The sequence below is a fragment of the Peromyscus maniculatus genome, chromosome X (genome assembly GCF_049852395.1).
Source record: "Peromyscus maniculatus bairdii isolate BWxNUB_F1_BW_parent chromosome X, HU_Pman_BW_mat_3.1, whole genome shotgun sequence".
Classification (NCBI taxonomy): Eukaryota; Metazoa; Chordata; class Mammalia; order Rodentia; family Cricetidae; genus Peromyscus; species Peromyscus maniculatus.
The window spans coordinates 32,993,760-33,016,583 of record NC_134875.1 but is presented as its reverse complement, the minus strand read 5'-3'; the positions used below and the strand labels follow the sequence as shown (position 1 = coordinate 33,016,583).

General features: G+C 38.2%; 1 protein-coding gene across 7 annotated transcripts in view; it reads left to right on the top strand.

Moving 5' to 3' along the window:
• Gria3 (glutamate ionotropic receptor AMPA type subunit 3) overlaps nt 1-22,824 on the top strand; it is a 284,667-nt gene that overhangs the window by 208,610 nt on the left and 53,233 nt on the right. For all 7 annotated transcript variants that reach the window (XR_013048254.1, XR_013048255.1, XM_006981558.4 and 4 more), the window contains 3 exons: nt 178-384; nt 10,297-10,673; nt 21,652-21,850. Coding sequence is in view for 5 of the 7 variants with exons in the window: in XM_006981558.4 (XP_006981620.1) it covers nt 178-384; nt 10,297-10,673; nt 21,652-21,850 (783 nt within the window). In the remaining 2 variants the exon portion in view is untranslated. The remainder of the gene's footprint in view (nt 1-177; nt 385-10,296; nt 10,674-21,651; nt 21,851-22,824) is intronic.

Genomic DNA, 22,824 nt, shown 5'->3' with positions numbered 1-22,824 from the left:
GGCTCCATGAATAGTTGAATGAGGCTCCCTTCTTATTGAGTCAAAATTTTAAAAAATCATTTCCATACACTAAGCTTCAATAGCAACAGAGGGCGAAATGGCTTCCTATTGCATTTACTATCTCTTAGAAAAATAAATGGATAGGAGTAATCTTTTGTTCTCTTTTCTATCCCAAAGGAATCACCATATGTAATGTATAAAAAGAACCATGAGCAATTGGAAGGAAATGAGCGCTATGAAGGCTATTGTGTTGATTTAGCCTATGAAATAGCCAAACATGTAAGGATCAAATACAAATTATCCATTGTCGGTGATGGAAAATATGGAGCACGGGATCCCGAGACTAAAATATGGAATGGCATGGTTGGGGAACTTGTCTACGGAGTAAGTATTTTCAGTTCCATTGTTACTTATTTCTATGCTTTTCAATTAACAAGAAAATGATGGATTTAATGTTCAAGCTTAAGACTGAGCCGATTTTAGAGTTTCATGAGTCTGTAAAAACAATTTCTCAGGAAAGGTAGACTATCAATACCATCCTTTGAGCAACAGGGTTATTTTACGAAAAAGAAAATAGAACTGAGGGAAGTTACTGGACCATATTAAGCACAGCCTGCCCTCTACAGAGAGTCTATTCCTTCTGTATTTCACTGACTCTGGTACCAGAACCACCTACTATGTAGTTGCCTTAGTAGTATTGTTGTCTTTCCTCATCGGTCCCCTCATAAATGCGCTCTTCATCCCAACCAACAACATTACCACCTTAGTTAAGATTTGTACCATTGTTTACCTTTTAACTATATCCCTACCTCTAGTTTTACACTAGCAAATCAGATCCACATTACTGCAATTTCCCACATTAAAAACCAGGATAAAACTTTAAGAAGACTACAGTGGTATTGTCACAGATCCTCAGTGACTTACTTTTAAACTGTTTGGTCTCAGGGACAATCAGATCTTAGGCAAACCAATGAGACATATGAGGATAAGTACAATTGACCATCAGAATTGCCCATTGAGTAAACCAATCTCTAATAAACTAACAAAGGAGTAGATGGTGGCAGGAGATATTTAGTTCTAGTAAACAATAATCACTTGCAGTGATTGGTACCTGTATGGACAACAGATACTGAGAAGACAAATTAATTGGGGTCGGGGGTTGCTGAGAAGTCATAGCTTCTAAGAAGCAAGCATCCATGTATCTATTGAATTGAAGATCAGGAAAATGACTCCAGTGATAGCCAGCATAAAATAGGGTGTCACTCTTCAATCACAAGAGACTGCCAGGGTCACTCAATATGGTTTTTTTAATAGGCCGTTGGAAACCAGCATAAAGGAAGGAGCTTATTTCTAAAAATAAGGACACAGAATGGGAACTAAGGCTTAAAATGAGGCTGGGCCCCAGGTATCAAAACTGGGACACTGTCCTCTTGCCAGACAAACAGTACAGTAACTTGAACCCCCACCTCCATCTGTGGGGCTGGAGCCAATCACCACCTGTCTCAGGTCAAGTTTGGCCCTGGGAACTGGGGCAGGACTGAGTTGCAGATGAAATACAATTGAGTCCAGAGATGAGAAAGAGGTTTTCTACTTCCAGAGAGGAGCTGACAACCCAATTGATTTCTGAGGACCCTGAGTCTCAACCATTATGACATAGCACTAGTCTCTCCCTTTCCAAGTGACAATGTTTTCTTTCTTGTCCCTTATCTCCCCAACACTCAAAAGGTATTGTCATGTCTACAGCTCTCCCTGCACTTAGTACATAATCTTACACATAGGGAAGCTTCACTTTTTCTTCTTATGAATCAAGACCACAATAATGGTTGACAAAGGTTCATTAATCTGAGCTCATGGTGGGAAAAATAAGGTAATATTTTTGTTATTATTAGCCAGCACTTATAGAGTATTCACTGGCTGCTACCTACTGTGCCAAGTACTTTACAAGCATTATGTACCTTAATCCTCACAACATGCATTTGAAGAAGTTCCATTAGTAACCTCATTCTACGTGTGAGAATATTTAAGCTAAGAATTGAAGTCACTTTCCAGACAGCAAATATCCTGCAGGGCCTGTCTTGTTGTTCAGGCTACTATAAGAAAGTATATTAGGCTAGTGGCTCATAAACAACAGATATTGATTTTTTCACCATTCTGGAGGCTGGGAAGTTCATTATCAAAGATTCCATTGTCTAGTAATGATGAACTTTCTGAGTCATAAATTGTAGCTGCTTGTTGCATCTTCACATTAGGGAAAGAGCAATTGGTCTCTGAAGCCTCTCATATAAGAGCACTAATCCTATTCATGAGGGCTCTGCTTCATGGACTAATCACTTCCTAAATGACCCATTTCTTAACAACATTACGTTACAGATTAGAATTTCAACATATGAAGAGGAGCACAAACGTTCTGACCATAGCAAGAGCACAGTGACTTGAATCTATGAAGTTCTTATGCCTTTAATCAGTTCACTATACTATCCCATAGCTAAAAGTGTTGTTTCAGGCCCATTCCATCTGGAATAATAGTTGAAATTTATTATAAAAGGCATATGGTGCCTTTGTCATTCTGGAGAGAAGTTATTGAGGCTTTAGTAGCATGGCAAGAAATTGAGGGTGTCAATTTCTACTGCTCCAGTTATCTGATGTGATCTAGTCCATAAGTTCACAAGGCCATCAAAACAGAATGGCCAGAGCTCTGTAGTGTTTCCACTGGAAATAGACCAGTGCCCTCCTAGCATTCAGCAAGACATGGTGATGTAGGATAAGAGATTTCCTGACGTTGTTCAGAGGAAGTGCAGTTCTCTTGTGGTGTTTTGCTTTCTCCCCTAGGATGTCCTCCCTGCTGCATGGTTTAATCTCTACACGTCCCTTTCTCTTTCCACTTCATCTATTTGTCAGTGAGGGAATCTGGGAAGTACAGAGTTCTTTGTTTAGTAATTCAGACCTCATCTCGATTTTGAAAAGGTGAGATTTCTGGAGCAACCTTTCTCTCATCCCCCTGCTGCTCTAGGGAGAGCTCTCCTTTCTGCCAGAGAAGGCTCTTAAAGGAACATCCTCTCCATCTCCTGACCTAGAAGAAGTCTCTGATGTTTTCTGGGCTGAAGAATACAAAGTGATGCTGGAGAACTGACAGCAAACCGATCCACTGAAGTGGACTGTCAAACTCCACTTTCCTCTAAAACCTAGCAATATAAAAACTAGGCTTTCCTGTCAGGCTTGGAGGAAAAGCTTGCTGTCAGAGATATCATAAGCTAAATGTGCCCTCAACTTCATGTAGAAGTTTTAATCTTTTGGCATTAGAAAGTTTTCAATGTCTTTGTTCATGATAGAAATGGAGGAAAAAGAGAAAACACAGGCTTGCATTTCTGGCACACCTGACCTCTTGTGGTTTGCAAGTTGTTTCAGAAGAAGAAAGGAGGGGAAACCCTCTGATGATTTCCCAGAGTGCTTAATGGACAAAAACATGGAGAACAGGGAACAACTATTTGCATTTAGCATGAAAACTACACAGATAGGTACTGTTTTATCTTTCCAGTGCTGTCTCTTATGCCTTTTGCATGTAGTATGGGTCAGAGCAGGAAAATGGTGAAGGAAGGCAGAGCTGGAGAAAGCTTTGCCAAAGACATTTCTGTATCTGCCATGAAGTCCCAAGAAAAAGCCAAAAGGAATTAAATTTGTTAAAGAATAAAGAAGTCAATTAGTCTCTTTTCAGATGATTCCTGAATGGTTTTTTTTCCTCTAAAGAAATTCAAATCAAAGTTGATGTTGGGGCACCTTGTATCTCTAAGAAGGTTATTTTTGAAACAAACGTCAGCAGCATACAATGTGCCCCATTACGTAAGCCCTTCAGTACATTGTGGTCTTGAAACTGTCCACCTGCTTTCAGCAATTTTGATTTTGAGCTGGATTTCTGTAACACTGCCACATAATAATCATTCTAGCTCAAATGGCTCACACACCACCAGTTTTTACTGCTCCCAAGTAGCAAATGTTTTAAGAGGGCATTCTCAAAGAACATTCTGTGGCTATCAGGATTCTTAAATATTCCTTAGCCAAACATCTAATTCATTTTTACAGATGACTAGGAGATCCACCAGGGACTAAACATTAGCATTGCCCACTGAGTAAACCAAAAAAATTGAAGCTTCATGAAGGACAAGAGTGACAGGTATTTCTAAGGGAGGATGGGTGATAGCAAATTTCGACAATATCACAACAATCAGAGTTTGGCAACTCAAATGCCAGTCTGCCTGGCCTAGTGCTTTGTCCATTGGTTTACACTGGCTCAGTACACTATGCTTGTCAGCTTATGGGTATCTTGATGTTATTTCAGTCAGATATGCCATTTCTTCCTGGCTTTGGGGTATAGGGCTTGCATTCTAGCTGCATTATGTGCTATTCCATCGAAGACATTCATCGAATTTCTATGTGCCCTCTAGGACAATGCAAAATAAATCTCTAGTTATCTCTTGAAATATTTAAAAATACAATGTAAATAGCTGGGTGGCTCTGTCCTCAGAGAAGATATATGACCTAACAAGTTTTTTTAAGGCAAGAAATGGGCTAGAAGGAAATTGGAGCCCCAGTTATGAAGAGGACACCTCCCAGTGGGCCACTGCCACATTCCTTATGTTCTTAGCACCTAGAACTAAGAATAAAGAATACGTGGGATTGCTTTTGGGAAAGGCCAGGAAAGATATTATCCATATTTATTCATAATACCTAGAAGACAGCAGAAAGCTCAGGAATGGAGATGGGATTGGCATATGTTGATTCCAGATCACAGTCTTTGGATGTCCTAGAATACTTCCCACACCTAGGAGAAATGGAAACTCAACAGATATTACTTACACTGACATTTCTTTTCCTATAAGAAATTACCTTGGATTGTCACTATCCTAAGATAGATTTATTTTCCATTAATAAAGGCAAAATACCCATCTGTCCTTCCAGTTAAAGGCAGAGAAGCAAGGATCCAGTAACAGAGGCCATACATCCACTTCTAGTCGTCTGATTGCACTGGGCTCTGGCAGAAAGGACTGATGATTTGATAAAAAGTGTTCCTCTACTGAAAGGACACATAGGCTCCAGGGAAGAGCATTAATGATACATGGAAGTCTGCTATTCTGAGCAGAGGGGCGGGGAAATATTTCCAACCAAATTTAGCATCACACGGCCTTCATCCAACTCCCGGGGTGCCCGTTTATCTTCACTGGGTCTTTAAATTCCACAGCTCCCCAAGGACAAGGAGTCCAAATCAATAGACCCATACTGGGACATCTGTTCTGGATAAAGAAATGAGAAGATCCTGTTGTGACCCTGCTTGTTGTTGCACTATTTAAATAGGCCTCATCCCTTTATCCAGATCTTAACAACTGCAGACAACAAATATCTCATAGAGTACAGCCAATAAAGCAGTTTAATCCCTGCACCCAACACACAGCAATTGTATTCCTATTGTCCAGCTTAATTCTGCTGCACTCATTTAAATTTCTGGAGGAAATGCCTGCCCAAGGCCACTAGAGCTTTATGTTTGATTCAGGGAGCAGGGAGCAGATCACGTCCGCTTCTCTTAGGTAGCATACATTATGGTTTGTATGACCCACCTCCTCCTTTCTTCCTTTTCCTCTTGTTATCAGAAAGTGCTTTGAAACAGTGGCTGACAAGCTCCTACTCAAACATAATCTCCAAATAGGTTTCAAATTTTATATCAGCTAATCAGATGAAAATACTTTAAGATGTAACAAGCCTTCCAGCTCAAACAATTTGTAAAATTACATTTAAACTAAATGTCATCTCTGCTTAAAATGTGTCAGCTTCTTAAGTGCGTAGTCCCTGTGCATAGGAGTCTGTCGGGGTTCAGATTTTATGAAACTTACAACTTTGGCCGCCTACCTATGAAAACGATTATAAATCCCCTCAAGCTAAATCCCCTCCGATAATGCAGCTGCTTGGGTTTGCCACTGGTTAAGTGGGAAAAAAAATCAAACCTAATTTAGTGTGTTTACTGAGCCCACACAGCCATTCTTAAACTGCTTGATTAAAATCCTTTAAGTAGTCAAAATGCAAGTTAAAACACTAGTAGAGTCTCACTCTGAGTTCTTACCATTTGCTGGTTTTCATCTGTCACCTGGGGCACCCTCATATGGAGCACTTACCCACCTAGGGTTCTAAGAGTGACTTTCCTGCTGCTGTCACCAGCACAGGCTTGATGACAAAGGGCTGCTGGAGTGGTTCAGGACACCAGAAGAGAGACACTTGATTAGTAAGCCAGAAGCTCACCTGCTCCATAGTCCTAGCCATAATTCTTCATGCTTGGCTCTAGTCACAGCTGACTTGCATTAAGAACAGATAGTAAGGAAGGAATTTTAGGGCGGTGAATTTGATCCAAACATGTTATATGCATGTGTGCATATTAAGTACAAATATTTTAAAAGAGGAATTTCATTTGGGTGGTTGCCTTTTTTAGGTTTTCATCAGTATCGGTCTCTGAAATCTTTTACTTTCCTGTAAAGCACCCTCCCTTTGTGTATATGCCATGGCAGTCCCAGCAGAGCTAACTGAGGATTTTTGGACACTTATTAGTCATGTTTCTCCACATTCCCATTGATAATCAAGCTGATTGTTTCATAGACATTTTGGCAGGCAGGTCATAAGCTCTGAAATAACCCACTACCACAGATGTGTTTTATAATGTGCAGGAAGGGATAGTAGTAGGAGAGGGCAAAGGCTTCTCCCAAGCTGGCTCGGAGCTGATGTGCCGGCTCCCAGGCTAGAAGAGAAAAGGAAGAAGTGCTCAGTCTCCCACACATCTTACTGTCCTCTGCTCAATCAGCAGCTCTCTTACCTTCTGTTGGTTGATTGATCCTTCTTCTAGCTACTTGCAGCTGTCCCTTTGTCTTGTTTTTATTAAGGGTTCTTAAGGATACATTGGAAATTCTTGTTTTAGAGCCAGGTCACATCATCAGTGAGATTTAAGTGAACCCAGATTTAACATCATCCTCTATTGGGGCAGTACATTAATACATATGATAGATATTGCTTTCTTTGAAAAATCTCCTGAGATCCCAGCACTTGCTAGACTGAGACAGGAGGATCACCACAAATTTAAGGCCAGCCCGAGGCTGGAAAAAAATGGAAAGAAAAGACTGCCCAAAAAGAATTCAGAAAATTAGAAATGCTAGGGTGAGGGAAAGAGGCAAGTACCAGAGAGGAACAGATTTGCACTGCTGTTTGTTTGTGATTCAAAAGTACTTTAAACTCAGAATGGCCTCCTTGGGGAATCTGTTCTCTTGCTAAAAGTTCCTAGGAACTAGACAATAAAAGGTCGTTCCTTCTCTGTCTAGCCATCTCTTGTTAGTGTGTTTAGTGGTGCTTACCATGTGGTGGGTGTTGCAGTTACTGAGTTAGCTTTGTTTTGTGGGGGATTTTCGTAGGGGTATTTTTGTTTTGTTTTTGTATTTCAACTGTTATCTCATCTTTCTTTCTTTCTTTCTTTCTTTTTGAGATGATAATATAATATCATTTTCCCCTCTCTTTCCTCCCACCAAACTCTCCCAAAGATAGGGTGGGGTATGGTTTTACATTTAAAGGGGATCAAATGCCTCAATCTTCAATTCAGTACCTACTTGAAAAGAGCTCATTTCCCTAAAATCCAGTCCAAATAAAGTTGGTTTTTTTATACCAAATACCCTCTTACTACTACCTTCGAAGACAGAAAAAAAAATAGCAATTCCTCTTAGAAGGATCAAGACTTACAAGATTAAAAGAAAGAAAGAACTAGTTAAATTAAGTAATTAAATTCAAATGAGATCAAATGTGAACTTACACTAGATGCGTATTTGTATCCTCCAAGCAGGAGGCAGAATCATGTTGGCAGTGAGAGGAGACGCCTTTTTGTATGAATTCTCTTGGCATAACAAAACTCTAGCTGATTCAAGCTATCTTTGCCAAAAACCCCCGCTAGCTTTCTGGCCAATTCCATTCTTATCAGAAGCCTTTGTTCCTATGACCAGGTGTAGTCCTCAGCCAAAGGATAAAATAAGAAAAATTTGTCATTGGCTCCAATCTCATCTTCAATGTGGAACTGAAGATTAAGGAGTTAACTGCAATATGATGAGAGTTGAAGCCATAGATGATAATGTTGAAAGAAGAAAAATAAAGGACAGAACCTTGAATGATCTGTCTTATTCCACAAACCTTCAGTGATTACCTCCTAAACCAAACACTTCTGGAAATACAAAATATACCTTGGTGGAGAATGAAAACTAGGAAGGAAAGTAGGTGAGGAATATCATAGAAATAGGAAGAGAGCCTGTTGTCTTTAGTGTCATAGAGCCAAAGGAAAGAATATATAATACAAAAGTCCAGTAATATCACATGAGCAGTTGATGTCTGACAGGATGAGTTTGAGTCTGGCAACCAAGCTTACAGTTCAAGAAATAATTTCAATAAGTCAGAGGGACTACAAATTAGGTGTTAAAGTGAAAGTACTGTTTTAATTCAGAGATAAATGAAGCCATAGTTTCAAGATCATTGACGGTGGTGGGTAGAGGTGCAATATGGGTAGAATGGATTAAAAAATGGAAGGGGTGTTTTTTTAGTAAACAGAACTGCCTGTGATTTCAACTGAATAGGTATTGTATGACTTTCCCTGGGAAGACATGAACAAATGGCTACTCATCCCCAGTAGAGCACCAATGACAGGCCAAAGCAACAATTCCACCAACATCCATATTGGCAAAGCAAAGATTGTATTGGGATTACCTACAGAAGTGTGGGTGAGGGGACATTTATAGAAACATAGATAACTCAGAAGAGCTGCATCATCAAAATGCTCACTAATTGCAGATCAAAGTGCTATAATATGTAGTATACATATACAAGTGTCGTTTGAAAAGAGGATTCTGGTTAAGAGAGTGGATCTGAATTTCAGTACCAAACGTCAAATCTCAGCCTGTCTTTTCCTTGTAGTATTCAGTGGAAGCCTTTGGTAATGCCTTGTCTTTTAAAATATACATCATTTGAAGAGAGAATGGTAATTGTACCGAACTTAAGGTTGCTAGGAAAATGAAGCAAAATAATATGTATAAAGTGCTTGCCACAGTGCCTCATTCAGAACAAGCACTTCAGAAATGTGAGCAACTGTTCATCATCTGCATTTCCCCTTAAATAAGGGGCACTTCTCAACTGCTTTGAGTTGCCCTATACAATTCACCAAAGTAAATACCATTTTTTTGGTAAATATACTCTAGTTCAAACTTCATAATTCTTTCTCCATCTCTCCCCACAGGTAGGGGTATTGAAACATAACTATATTTATCTCAGAAAAAACTGAACATAATTGATAATTTACTACCTATCTGATACACCATACTTAAGCCATCCCCTAGTCATATACATTTTCCCACATGTACATTTTAAAGGCTATTTTCTACACTAAAACCTACTAGCATTCTAAAGAAACAACTGTAGAAAAAAGTAAGTGCAGAAAATCCTATTGCCTTATTTTCCTGAGATTAATATAAAAAGGTGACATGCCATTACATGAATTAATTATTCAGTACACTGCTAACATTTATTTATCAATCTGACATGTGTAACTGTTGTACTTGCATTTATCAACATCAAAGATAGCTTACTTGATGAATTAATATATATTCTAATAGCTGTTTTTTTCCTTGTATCTCCCATTCAGAAATATTGCAGGTTTTCGTGTATTATGTTCAATAATCAACAACTATTTAAGGAATCTACATTTTAATATAGAATCTACTACAATAATAGATATAAAACCAAAAGACTGGGTCCCTATCTTCAAATGATGTATATTTTAACAGACAAGGCAGTAACCAAGACTTATACTGAATGCTACAATGGAAAAGAAAGAAAATATAAGAAATGAAAGTTACGGTGCACAGTGCACAAAATTTCCAGTCAAATAATGGAGATAGACATAAGAACACGAATATTAACATAAGAAAAGTTAAATTAGATATGTCATAAAGAAGTACAAGTTGAGGTGTGAGGTAGCAAAAAGAAATTAGGGGAAATGGAATTAGTTTCCCTAAGCCAATATGCTTCAGAGGACAAAAGACCAGGGCTTTTTCCTTATTTCACCATCAAACTAAAGCAATTTAGAAACCATTGAATGGCTTTGCCTCTCTAATCTTAGCATTGACAAATTGGCTGGTTACAGTGATTGAATATATTATATTTCAACTAAATACATTTGTTAAGTGACAAATGATGAAGGAAATGCTGTCTGTAAGAGTGCTATGTGTCTTTGTTTTTCAGAGAGCTGATATAGCTGTTGCTCCACTCACTATAACATTGGTCCGTGAAGAAGTCATAGATTTTTCAAAGCCATTTATGAGCCTGGGAATCTCCATCATGATAAAGAAGCCTCAGAAATCAAAACCAGGCGTATTTTCGTTCCTGGATCCTTTAGCTTATGAAATCTGGATGTGCATTGTCTTCGCTTACATTGGAGTCAGTGTGGTTCTCTTCCTAGTCAGCAGATTTAGCCCTTATGAATGGCACTTGGAAGACAACAATGAAGAACCTCGTGACCCACAAAGCCCTCCTGATCCTCCGAATGAATTTGGAATATTTAACAGTCTTTGGTTTTCCTTGGGTGCTTTTATGCAACAAGGATGTGATATTTCTCCAAGGTTTGTTTGTGTGTAATACAGAATACATGCTTGTATTTTGTGGTCATACTCCACTCATGTCCATCTGGTATTCACCTGCATCAACTTCAGAGTTCTTTCATTTAACATTCCATCCAATGACAAATTATCATCAAGCCATTTTGTTTGCTTATGTCTTTGAGGTGAGTGTGTCTCTGGTGATGCTTTGAATGCCTAAGGTTTGCTACAGTATTCATAAATACACAAACTCTGGATAAAATTAACTGACACATAATAGTACTATGAAAACTGCCTCTTTAATTGAGCTGAAACATTTTCTCATTCATCAAGAGACTGAGTCTAGACAAAATGTGAAAGAAGATAGAACATTTTTTTAAAATCCTCCTGTCTTCCCCTATTAATATTGGCTTTTTTGTTTTGCTCTCAGACTTCTTAGAACTATGTATCTACTCCAGTTTCTTAGCTAAAACTATAGAATTTCTCCAAGAAAACAGCAGAAAATCAGTATGAATCTTAGTGATGTGGCCACATTTGAAAATAGCTGGCCATTTCTTATAAAGTTAGGCATAGAGATAAAATGTCACACAACAATTTTACTGTCATTTGTAACCCCAAAGTAAAAAGTATGAATGTCCATAGTAGCTTTAGTTTTAATAGACAAAACATAGAAATGAAGCAAATGATCAACTGGTAAATGGATAAAGAAATTGTGGCATATCCATTCAATGGAATACTATTCAATTAAAAGAACAGATTACTGATGCATACTGACAGTTCACATGAACCTTGAAAACATGCCCAATGAAATAATTTAAACACAAAAATGCCACTTACTACTCAATTATATTTGTTGAATATCCCACAATAGATCATTCTTCTTGTCCAAGATAGAGAAATCTATAGTGATAAAAAGGATAATTGGTGATGGCCAGAGTTTGAAGGGAGAGGAAAAAATGGTAACAAAGGGATTAGAGTCCAGCAAGTGTGCTGAGCAGAACATGTACAAGAGTAGAAACAACTTATCTGAGTTTTTTGTATCTTGTTCATTACAAAGTTTTTCTGTTTGTTTTTTAAAAGAAATATAGCACTAACACACTGTTCGTCTGGATAAGATTTTGATACCTCTGCTACTGGCTTGTGGGACATATGCCTTACTTGCCTCATCCTTTTCCTAATCCTGCTAGTACTGGACAAAGGGACATGACAGAGCTGATGGGGGTGATGTGAAAATGCTCCAAAAATAGATTTTGATGATAGTTTCAGAACTCTAAATTTACTTAAATCATTGAACAAATATAATTCTGATGAATACTTATACTGGTGAGTTGTATTAGATGCAAACTTATCTCAGCAAAGCTATTGAAAATATTGAGCATGTTTTGATATGTAGCTCAGTAGTAGAGAGCTTACATAGAATATGCAAGACCCTGGGTTAAACCTCCAGAACCAGAAGAAATGTTGAAGGTGAATGTCCTGAGCCTTACCAATGTATATTAACTCACCTAGTCACAAATAGTAGTGAATTCATACTTATACAATATTATGACTGAATATGCCATATTTATAATCTTCAAATTTTTTTGAGGGACTAGGGAAATGGCTCAGTGGATAAGAGCACTTATTGTGCAAACATGAGAACCTGAGTTCAATTAGCCAGCAACTACATAAAAAGCCAGGCATCACTGTGCCTGCCTGTAACCCTGGCATTGTGGGGGAACAAGCAAATCCTGAGAGCTCACTGGCCAACCAGCATAGATTATGCTTCAGATTCAGTGAAAGACCCCATCTCAAGTCAATAACATGCACAGAGATAAAGGAAGACACCAATGTTGTGCTCTGGCCTTTGCTTGTTAGCACACCCATGGACTCCCATGCATGCATCACATACATGCACCATACACATACAGCCCACCATACATATCACACACACACACACACACACACACACACACACGAGCACATACACAAGGCACACACTAAAAATTATAAAACAAAATACTAACTTTGGCTAAACTAAACCATAATCCAAATACTGACAGGAGTCAATAATGTAACTATACAGGGATTTTCAGTTAGAAATTAAAGACTTGGGGCTGGAAAGATATCCCAACCCAAAAGTGCTTCTTTTGTGATCATGAGAACTTGAGTTCAATCCCCAGAACCCACATGAAAGCTAAGTATGGTGGTACTTGCTTCTAAAACCAATGCTGGGAAGGTAGACATTGGGTAATCCCTGGAGCTGACTGGCCAGCCAGTCTAGCCTAATTTGTAAACTATAGGCTAATAACATACCCTATCTCAAAGGAGGAAGGGGACAGTGTTTCTGAAGATGACACCCAAGGTCTTTCTCTCTTCCCTATACACACAACCACATGCATACCCACACAACCACAAGCATGCATGCATGCATGCATGTGCGCGCAGACACACACACAAGCACACACACACAAGCACACAAAGAATATAAGGATTCAGAATAATGAGACCATTTTTACAGTATATCTCTTTGTGAGTTTAGACATTAAGAATACTAAACACAGTAAAACGTGACTGACTGGGTAGCCATCTTTGGCAGCTTTTTAAAATTTTTAAAATTGCCTGTGTGGGGCTTTCAAGTTTCATGCATCCAACCTACTCTTTCCCCCCTTTTTCTGTTAAAAAAAATGCCACCCTCAATCTGTTTGGCTGGGTTCTTCAAATTATTTCATTTCCTGTTCCTTTTGTGTTCAGAATGTGTCACTCTGTGATATCATCGGGGAGTTCATTTGATTTCCTAGTTTCTTTTTGGGTTTTGTGAAATAGTCACTTCAAGAGACTATGGCCCCTGAATGAGTTGATAATTGAAAGATTTCTAACATGGCTGGTAATCTGTAGTGAGACAATGCTGAAGAGTCATTAAGGCTGGAGATTTTCTTGGTTTCTGTAAGTCAATTTTCAAAACTACATTTGTGATATTCCCACTGGAGCGCTGCCTACTATGCTGCATACTCAAACAGGCCTCTTCACAAGCCGTTTTGACAAGTATTTATGCACATTACTTCATTAAATAAGAACTAAAGCTGATACTGAAAATGACAAGTTGGACCAGTTGGGGGTTTTGCCTTAATTTCTGGTAGCACAATTTAAGCTACAGCTTTTCCCTAGTCCTAAAATATGGCAAACGCCTTTTCTTTCCAAGGGACAGATTTTAGTTTGCTGCTCAAGAGGTTGTCATATAGTACAATGGCTTCCAAATTTTTTAACATGACCCACAGTAAGAAATCGTTTTTTCCATCTTGACTCACTATACATAAATGTATACAAGCAAAATTATACCAGACATTACCCTTAGAGTATGCCATGCATGCTAAGATTTTTCTGTCCTGTTGGATTGTTTTTAAAGCTGGTCATGGTTCAACCCGCTAAGGGCATGAAGCCTATAGAATACATGTCTAGTGTAACAACTATTTTTTATTATGCGTCTTAGTGAGAAATCATTACCTTCAGGAGCTTCATATGTTCTAACCTATGAGTGATCACTCCTCTGATACTATCTTTTGTGCCCTACAAACAAATTTATCTCTTTAAATCTTTTATTAAAATATGCTTCTTAGCATATATATTATACACCAGTAAGAAAGAAACATGTTTCTCCTTGTCTTGAGAGCTCTATTGATTATATATTTGTGATCAACTGTGTATTAGCCCAATTCACTGTAATGTATTTCTCTATTCGCAGATTTAGAAAGTCCTGACAATAGTATAGTTGCACTGTAAGATGTGTGGTTGCCTTTACTGTAAGCATCAGAATTATACTTTGCTTAATGACCACACTCAAAGTACAAACTCTCCTGAAAGCCAAGAATGTGAGCATAGATGATACACTGTTACTTTCATCAAAACTGAAGCAAATCCAGGAATTATCCTTGAGATTACATTTGAAAATAGAATCAACAAGTATTAGAATGGAAGTAAATGTCAGAGAAAAATCAGTCTAACCGCCTGCCCTGGACTCCCACTGCATGTGGACTGTCTCACCTGGATCTTAATCTTTAAACCATTGCCACAGTGTAGGCATTGTGCTTACTTTTAAGTTGAAGAAAGTGGCTCAGGTTGAATCATTTGCCTAGTCACACTGACAATGACAGCTAGAACTCAAACCTAGCTCCAATTCCCAAACCTTGTTCTTTCTGCTGTATGCTGCTTTGTTCCTATCATAGACCACAGTCATTCCTCGAGAGCTGACACAAGGGAACACAACTTCACAGAGATTTTTAAGAGCCAGCAGTACAATTGCTTCCACAACTACTTCATACTGCCAATCTGAAGGGGCACTGTTGGCTTCCTAGCTCCCTTCATGCTTAGGTACCAGAACTGTTTTTCCATTTCTATCCCTAAAGAAATGAAGCACCCATTGTTAATGAAAGTGGGCAGTGAGCATTCATAATACTGCTGAGCATCTGCTCACTCAGAGCTTAAGGTTGCAAAAATCAGCAGTAAGGCACTATGAGGAAAACTGCTGGCATCATTTCATTGCCTTTATATACAGTTATTGACAGGTACCCTGAAGCTTAGAGATTCTTCATCAATATTAGGTTTGATATTTGAACTGTTCTAATTGTTCAGAGTAAATTACTTTGTTCTACATGAAGCTGTAGGCTGAGTCAACGTAAAAGAAGGTAAGCAATGTAGTAAGCCAAGGTTATATTCATACAACTGATGTATCAGGGGAGAAGTCCAGAGAAGGTGTGAACACATTCAGTTTAACCCTCTTCATCCTGAACGTGCACTGGGGACCAGCCGACAGGGGCAGCCAGATGGAGAGAGGAGAGCAGTTAAGTTAGCGTCACTGCATTCCCAGTCTGCTCTGCTAAACCTCGGTCTCGCATCAATCAAATGCAAAGTACAGGTCCTGGCCTATGAGCTCAACAAATGTTAGCGATTGTTATTATGAAATTGGATTCTTCTAATCACCCTAGCTTAGCATATATACCAGTTAATATTGCATTTGGTCAGAGTTCCTAAAACTACTGAGGAATCCAGCTGAAGTGCTGGTTGATAGCAAAGTGCAAGCCTCTCCTGAGAGACGAGCAGTAACATTCCTTTTCGATCTATCTAGTGTTTTTAAGAATTACATTTCTTGAAAGCGTTTTGAGCAGAGCATTCCATAATGCGTTGCTCACATTGACGAGAGGTTAGACCTTTTCAAAATCTAAAATTTGTTCCCTTTGTGAAACTTTGATAGAGCCACTTGTGCCATCTCGAGTCCAAGTCCAGACAAATGCTCCCCCTGCTGCCTTTCTGTGAAGCTGCAGGGACAACTGAGGCTGCTCGAGTGGAAGACAGGAGGGTTGAGAGTATTTCCGAGAGGAGAATGGAGGGCGAAGAATAGACAAACTTGGACCTCACTACTGGGTACATATCGCACCAAAGTTATTTTTTATTAAGTTTTCAAGATAGCAAGTCCTTTGAAGAAGTAGGCAGGGACTCTGTCACAGTTAGACATGGGTCCTCCACACATAGATCCTCCGTTAAAAGAAAAGGTGTGTAGAATGACAAAAGGTCTGAGAGGTTTGAGCTGCATTTTAAGTGCGATCCTTTCCTTTCATGATGTACACCATTCTCTTCATCCTACCCCAAATTCACTTCACAGCAGTAGAGATGTGGTGAGGCATTAATAATGAAAAGGCAGGGTTTTGATGACAACTATTTCATGACTTTGGCTGAAAGCTTTAGTTTTCAGTCTTTGGGGTGTGGTTACTTATTTCCATCAGAGAAGACTGTAAGAAACAAAGATTGATTCTGCACATATTTTAAAGAATCTATCACAGTACTGGCATTGAATGGGGAATGGAAATAATGTACACTTTAGAAACAGAAGAGGAATGATAAAGAATGTAGATGAAGGCAAAGGTTTTAGCTTCCCCTCATCATCTCATAAAGCTGGGATAGTGAAGATTACAAAATTTACTTACAGGATGAAGGTTATGGTCCATAGCTCACTTTTATTGTCATTTCAGATGTCATAAAACACACTTTATTATTAATGTAGGGACTCCAGTTTCTTATTATTACAGTTAAGCAGAACATTGTCTATTGTTTGATATATGTATTTGGCAATATTTTATATGTGTTCTTTCTTTTGTTACTTATTTATTTTCATTAACTTCAAACCTCCTCTCACCCTTTTGTCACAGATATGACATACACACTATTCTGTGTTTTTAAAAACATAAGCGTGCAGCATTTTATAGCCATTTCATTATGCTAACCTTGAAATCTGTCTTGTGCAACAAAACTACTTGAAATGAATGTTAAGCATTTTGCAGCTGCATTAATGGAAAGAAAGATGCTGGGAAATGATAGGTCTTTCTAATTCAACTATAAAGTCTTGTCTTATTTTAATAGATCCTTTATAAAATGTGATGGGGTTGACCCATCAGTCACTTTTTATATATCCTCCATGTGAAATGTGGGTTTAAGTGGCTGTAGTTTCACTAATGAGAAAAAGGGAAATACAAAAATGCTTGTATCTTTCCTGTGGGTTCCACTACATTTTTCCTCTGTAAAAAGATTTAAGCTTGCATGCCAAGAAAATGGAAGGGGGTGATATGAATTCCACCACATCCTTTGTCAAATCTATTGTTGTTTTGAGGAGACATTATGAAATGCAATCCTTTGCATTCTATACTAATTGCACAGGAGCTATTTGTTTAGGTTTGTAAGGCTATTTTATCATTTCTATAAGGTTATTCTCTCGAATTTGCCATGCTCATCTATACCAGCATTCCTTGCATCTTGATGGATTAGTTCCAGTACCCCTGTCAGATACCAAACCCTGACAATGCTCAAATCCCTTATATCAAATGGCACATTTTTGCATTTAATAAATGTACATCTTCTAACATAAATTAAATCATTTCCAGATGGATCATAACACTTAAAACAATGTACATGCTAAGAAAATAGTTGTTTGGCTATTTGTAGAATCGTAAGGAGAAATGTCTGTCTGTAGTTCATGAAGATAGCATTTTTCCCAAATATTTTCAATCTGCAGCAGGTTGAATATGTATGTGGATCAGGAGGATGCAGAGAGCTGACTGTATGCCATAAAATTAACCACATAATTGCCAAAGTCAATAACCAGTAGACAAGAAGGCATGAAAATGGCCATTTTGCACTTAGGTTTATTTTTAGTCGTGTCAACAACCAATCTCAGCTGAGTCATTCTGATCAACCACACAATGATCTGAGTCAGTATTAAGGTGGCCAAAATAACCAGATTATGATGTGCAGGCCTGATTTAAAATCAGACAGACATATCCACAGTCCATTAGCCTCAATAAAATGGCGCAATGTAATTTCCATAAATTACTGTATTTTCCTGCACATTTCATGCAGGCAATGCCTAAACTGCCATTAGTATTCACAGCATGATATACCTCTTTTCATACCAAACTTCAAGTCTGGAATTACTCCAAACTCAGGCTTCTCCCTGGTCTCAGCAAAACCCATCATTCCACATCAGGATGACTTTTACAGGTGCAGTACAAATGAACAACAAACAACAATACACAAACGTGTTTGCTTTACTACAACTATATTTCTCAGGATTGGTTTAAAATCTATAATTTTCACACCATTATGGATTTTCTTATCAAAACCCTGGATATTTTATACTATAAAATATCTGGGTATTTCTCTTTTAATATTTTTAATAATCTCTTTATGTTCTAATTTTATAGGTGGGTAGGAGTGTGTGTGTGTGTGTGTGTGTGTGTGTGTGTGTGTGTGTGTGTGTGTTCAATAGTATGTATGTGGAGATCAGAGTGTTTGTGGGAGTCAATTCTATCCTTCTACCATGTGGGTCCCAGGGATGGAAGCCAAATTATCAGGTACCTCTACCTGCTAAGCCACACGATCAGTCCTAGGAATCTCTCTCCTAGTATGAAAGCACAGACATTTTATTTTCTGCTTTTCCTCTCTGTACCAATTTCTTTATCTATAAAATGCCCTACCTTGCTTATCTGTAACACAGTCCTGGCCAAAAGAGATGGACAATGTAAAAAGTTGATACATGTAGGGCAATTAGAACAGTTTGTCACAAAGAACATGTTCAATAAGTGACAGCTTCCGTTTTATCATTTTTACTGCTATGGATGTCATTTTGAAGCATTAATATTCTGTACGGTAAAGTAATTTTCAGAGTCAGATAAGCCTATATGTTTAAAAAGTTGAAATGTCAAGCATGAAGAAAAATTATGAAATGTCTAAATTCCTAATTGAAGTATTCTGTATACTTTTAGCACTGGGAAGGGTGACACATTCTTTTCTGACTCATGAGGATGTGTTTATCTCTTCTGAATAAAAGAGAAATGTTTCCAGATGCAATTGTAAAGATGTAACTATTAGCTAGAAAAAAATCTGTCGCAAAGCAGATTTTCACATCTAAAGCTAAAGTGATTATATTTGACTGTGTTTTAGGCATTCAGAAACCAACAGAAACTACAGACTTAGAAAATAATCAAACAGATATTTTATTATTAACCAGTAAATAGTACTATTATTTATCAAAACACTTGCCAGAATTATCGGATTGTATTCCCATAAACGGCTGAATTTTCCACATGCTAAGAACAAGGGGTTATCTTGGGACACAAGAATTTGAATTTGCTTCAGAGTGCTAAAATCATAGTACATGCAGAGAACTTGATTTGTCAGTTCTCAGCCCAGAACTGCCCTCTTCCCACAGAGCCTGGAGATGTGCCAGGCTCCTACGCTTATTCTTTACTTTCTAGCAGAGTGGGAGCTCTTTCTGTGAGCTTTCCTAGGCATGGAAGAACATAGCCTATCCAGGATAGCTTTGCTCCACACTAGAACTATACTGAGGATGATGTGGCAATATTTTATAAAACCTACTGAGCAGATTTTAATTTCTATATACTACATCAGCCTCCAGCAATACTGCAAAGGAAGTGAAGATTCCTAATCACAAGCCATTACCCATCATTGAGCATCTGTTGCCCTCTGACTTCCCACAGTCCCTCTCCATGAGTAGCACTTATGGTGGAGAGACATAACTTACAACTCTAATTATACTCTTAAACTTTTATAAAATATGCACAACTCCCAGAATTCTGATCTAACTTGTCTAGAGGAGACTCTAGGCAAGGTTTTTGTTTTGTTTTGATGTCTTTGGTGGGTTTGGTTTTGTTGTTGTTGGGTTGTTTTGTTTTGACCCAAGCAGATGCTCATGATACACAGGCAAAGTTGAAAATCACTGGTGAAGAGCAATGCTTGTTTATTTCTCAGTTTGGTCTGTTCATCACGTGTAACAGAATCACTAGTGATACCTAGGAATCACATATTCTTGGGTATGCAGATATCCTGAATCTATATTTTAGCAACCTCCCCATACAGTAATGTTAACAAAAGTTTCCTTTTAAAATTCATCCATATTTGGCTACATTCTCTAATAATTAGATCAAAACATTGAAGAAAAGAAGTTCATGCTATTAAAACTTACCCACCACTTCCATACTAACTGAATACCATTAGAGCACTGAAGGCCACAGAGAGCAGTGGTCCCAACCTTCCTAATGCTGCAGCGACCTTTTAATATAGTTCCTCATGTTGTGGTGAGTCCCAACCATAAAACTATTTTCATTGCTACTTTATAACTGTAATTTTGCTACTGCTATGAATTGTAAGGTAAATATCTGATATGTGACCCCTATGAAAGGGTCGCTCCACCTACAAGGGGGTTTGCAAACCACAGGTTGAGAACCACTGACATGGAGCGTAGTTTCAACAGTAAGAAATCTATGATAGGATGGAAGGATGTGTTTCTTTGTCTTAGGATTTCAGAAGAGGAAAGCAGCCCTTTAATACCTCTCAAGCCATAGCATGCAGGGAGTTTCCTCACTTAGGCCTCTCTCCGGTGGCTGAGATTCCATGAGTGAAGGGGAACTGTTTTGATCTCCTCATTCTCCTTAACCATTTATGTGGAGATGAGAAAAAACAGTAGCATTTGGTACCATGCCTCATGGGTGATGAACTCTACAAACCAACTGTGTCAACATTTATTTATGGAACTCAAACTAACAGTGCTCATTTGCCACTCTCTTCCCATTTCTCTTCCAATACGAAAAGATTCGGGGATCCTGTCTCTTACATGATATTACTATATGTCACTTGATCCCTAAATTGCCTACAAGTATAATCACTTGGGCAATATTAGAAGTGCAGATATCTAGGTTATCACCACCCAAGCTTTGATTTCATTGATCTTGAATAAACCACAGTGTTTAGTCTTCTATATGTGTGCCCAGAAAAGGTCATAGAAAGCAAGCATGCCATGTCAAATTATAAATGAGAAGTGGTGAGAGAAAGGTATTTTATGTAATTAAAAAGTTAGATTTTAAATCTGTGCTAGCTTTGAATCACTGAAACAAAGTACCAACTGCAAAGAGGAAACATCTACTTTGGCTCATGATCTCAGAATTTTTTAGCCCATAAGTACTTGGCCCCTTTGCTTTGAGCATCTGGTGAGGCAATACGATATGACAGGAGCATGTGGCTGGTGAGACCTGTTCACTTCCTAGTGGCCAAGAATCAAGAGAGAAGAGAGAGACTAGGTCCTAGCAATCCATTCAAGGGCATTATATCCTGTGACCTAACTTTCTTCAGCCAAGTCCCACCTCTTAAAAGAACCAATAGCACAACACACAGACTAGCAGCCAAACTTTCAGGATATAACTCTTTGGGAAGACATTCGAGATCCAACCTAGAAAAAACTTGAAGAGGCCCAAAGAGTGTTTGCACATGTCATCATCATATGCCATCATGACATAGTGTTGTCAACACGTGAGTTTAATGTTTTGATTTCATTGTGTCATCAACTCCCCTCCTTTATTACCTATAATCAAATCACTCTTCTTTCTATAAATAAAAACAATTACTTTTTAAAACTAAGATCTGGGTCCTCTGGGTCTGGACTTGTTTCTGCTTTGTTTTGTAGGTCACTTTCTGGGCGCATTGTTGGAGGGGTTTGGTGGTTCTTCACCCTGATCATAATTTCTTCCTACACTGCAAACCTTGCTGCTTTCCTGACTGTGGAGAGGATGGTGTCCCCCATTGAGAGTGCTGAAGATTTAGCCAAGCAGACTGAAATTGCATATGGGACCCTGGACTCTGGTTCAACAAAAGAATTTTTCAGAGTAAGTGCTTTGCCGTTAATTCAGCCTGCTGGTTGACATTTTAGTTTCACAAAGACTACTCTGCAGTACTTTTAAGTGAGGCTTGTAGAAAAATGGAAATTTTATCAAAGGACAGTGTCTTAAATACTGCTTTGCTCGTTGTAACCAGATCCATTGTCTGTCAGAACTAAGAATCATGGGAGACATAGCAGGTGACATGTTGAGAACACTGAATTTGAACTCCTAGGTTTGAATCTCAACCCTGCTATGAAGTGAGTATTTGTCCTTGGGCAACTCACTTAACTTCCATAGGCTTTTGTCCTCTTACTTAAGTAATTAGGGTATTGAACGAAATAATACCTCTTCTTTCTAGCTTTTATAAAAGCAGTGATTTTTTTTTGTCTCAGTGGTTCACACAAGTTAGATAATTAACTGTAAGACTCTGACAAGTGATGGACTAGGAGAAATTATATATTCTATTTTAGACTTGGTTCTCTGTTGAAATGTATTATAATTGTTTCAAGTATATACATGATGATAATGCTGTTTTCAAGGCACTTTATAATTGTTTTCATTTCTTGAATAGATTTATTTCCTCAGCACCCTAAAGGCCAATTCTTATTGAGGAAAGAGCAAGTTATTCATGAGCAAAAGTTAGTAAAGCTATGTAAACTGCACTGCCATTAAGAACTCAAATTTTTGGTAGCACCACTGCCTTCTACTAAAACCACTATTAGTGGTTGTAGCAATAATCCAAATGCCACTTTAGTGTAGACAGGAGAACTGCTGTCACTTTCTCTCCTACCAATAAACAAGTTCCTGGATGGCAGGTATAATTACTGGCTTTTCCTCACAGGTCCAGAGTAAACAGATGTCTCTAAGATGACTTGTTTTAATAAATCAGTAAGCAATATATTTCTATGTGCATTGTCATGAGATTTCATGGAAAACTAGGAGGTGTGTGTTTCTTAACATTATAGCAATGAACTAAAAAC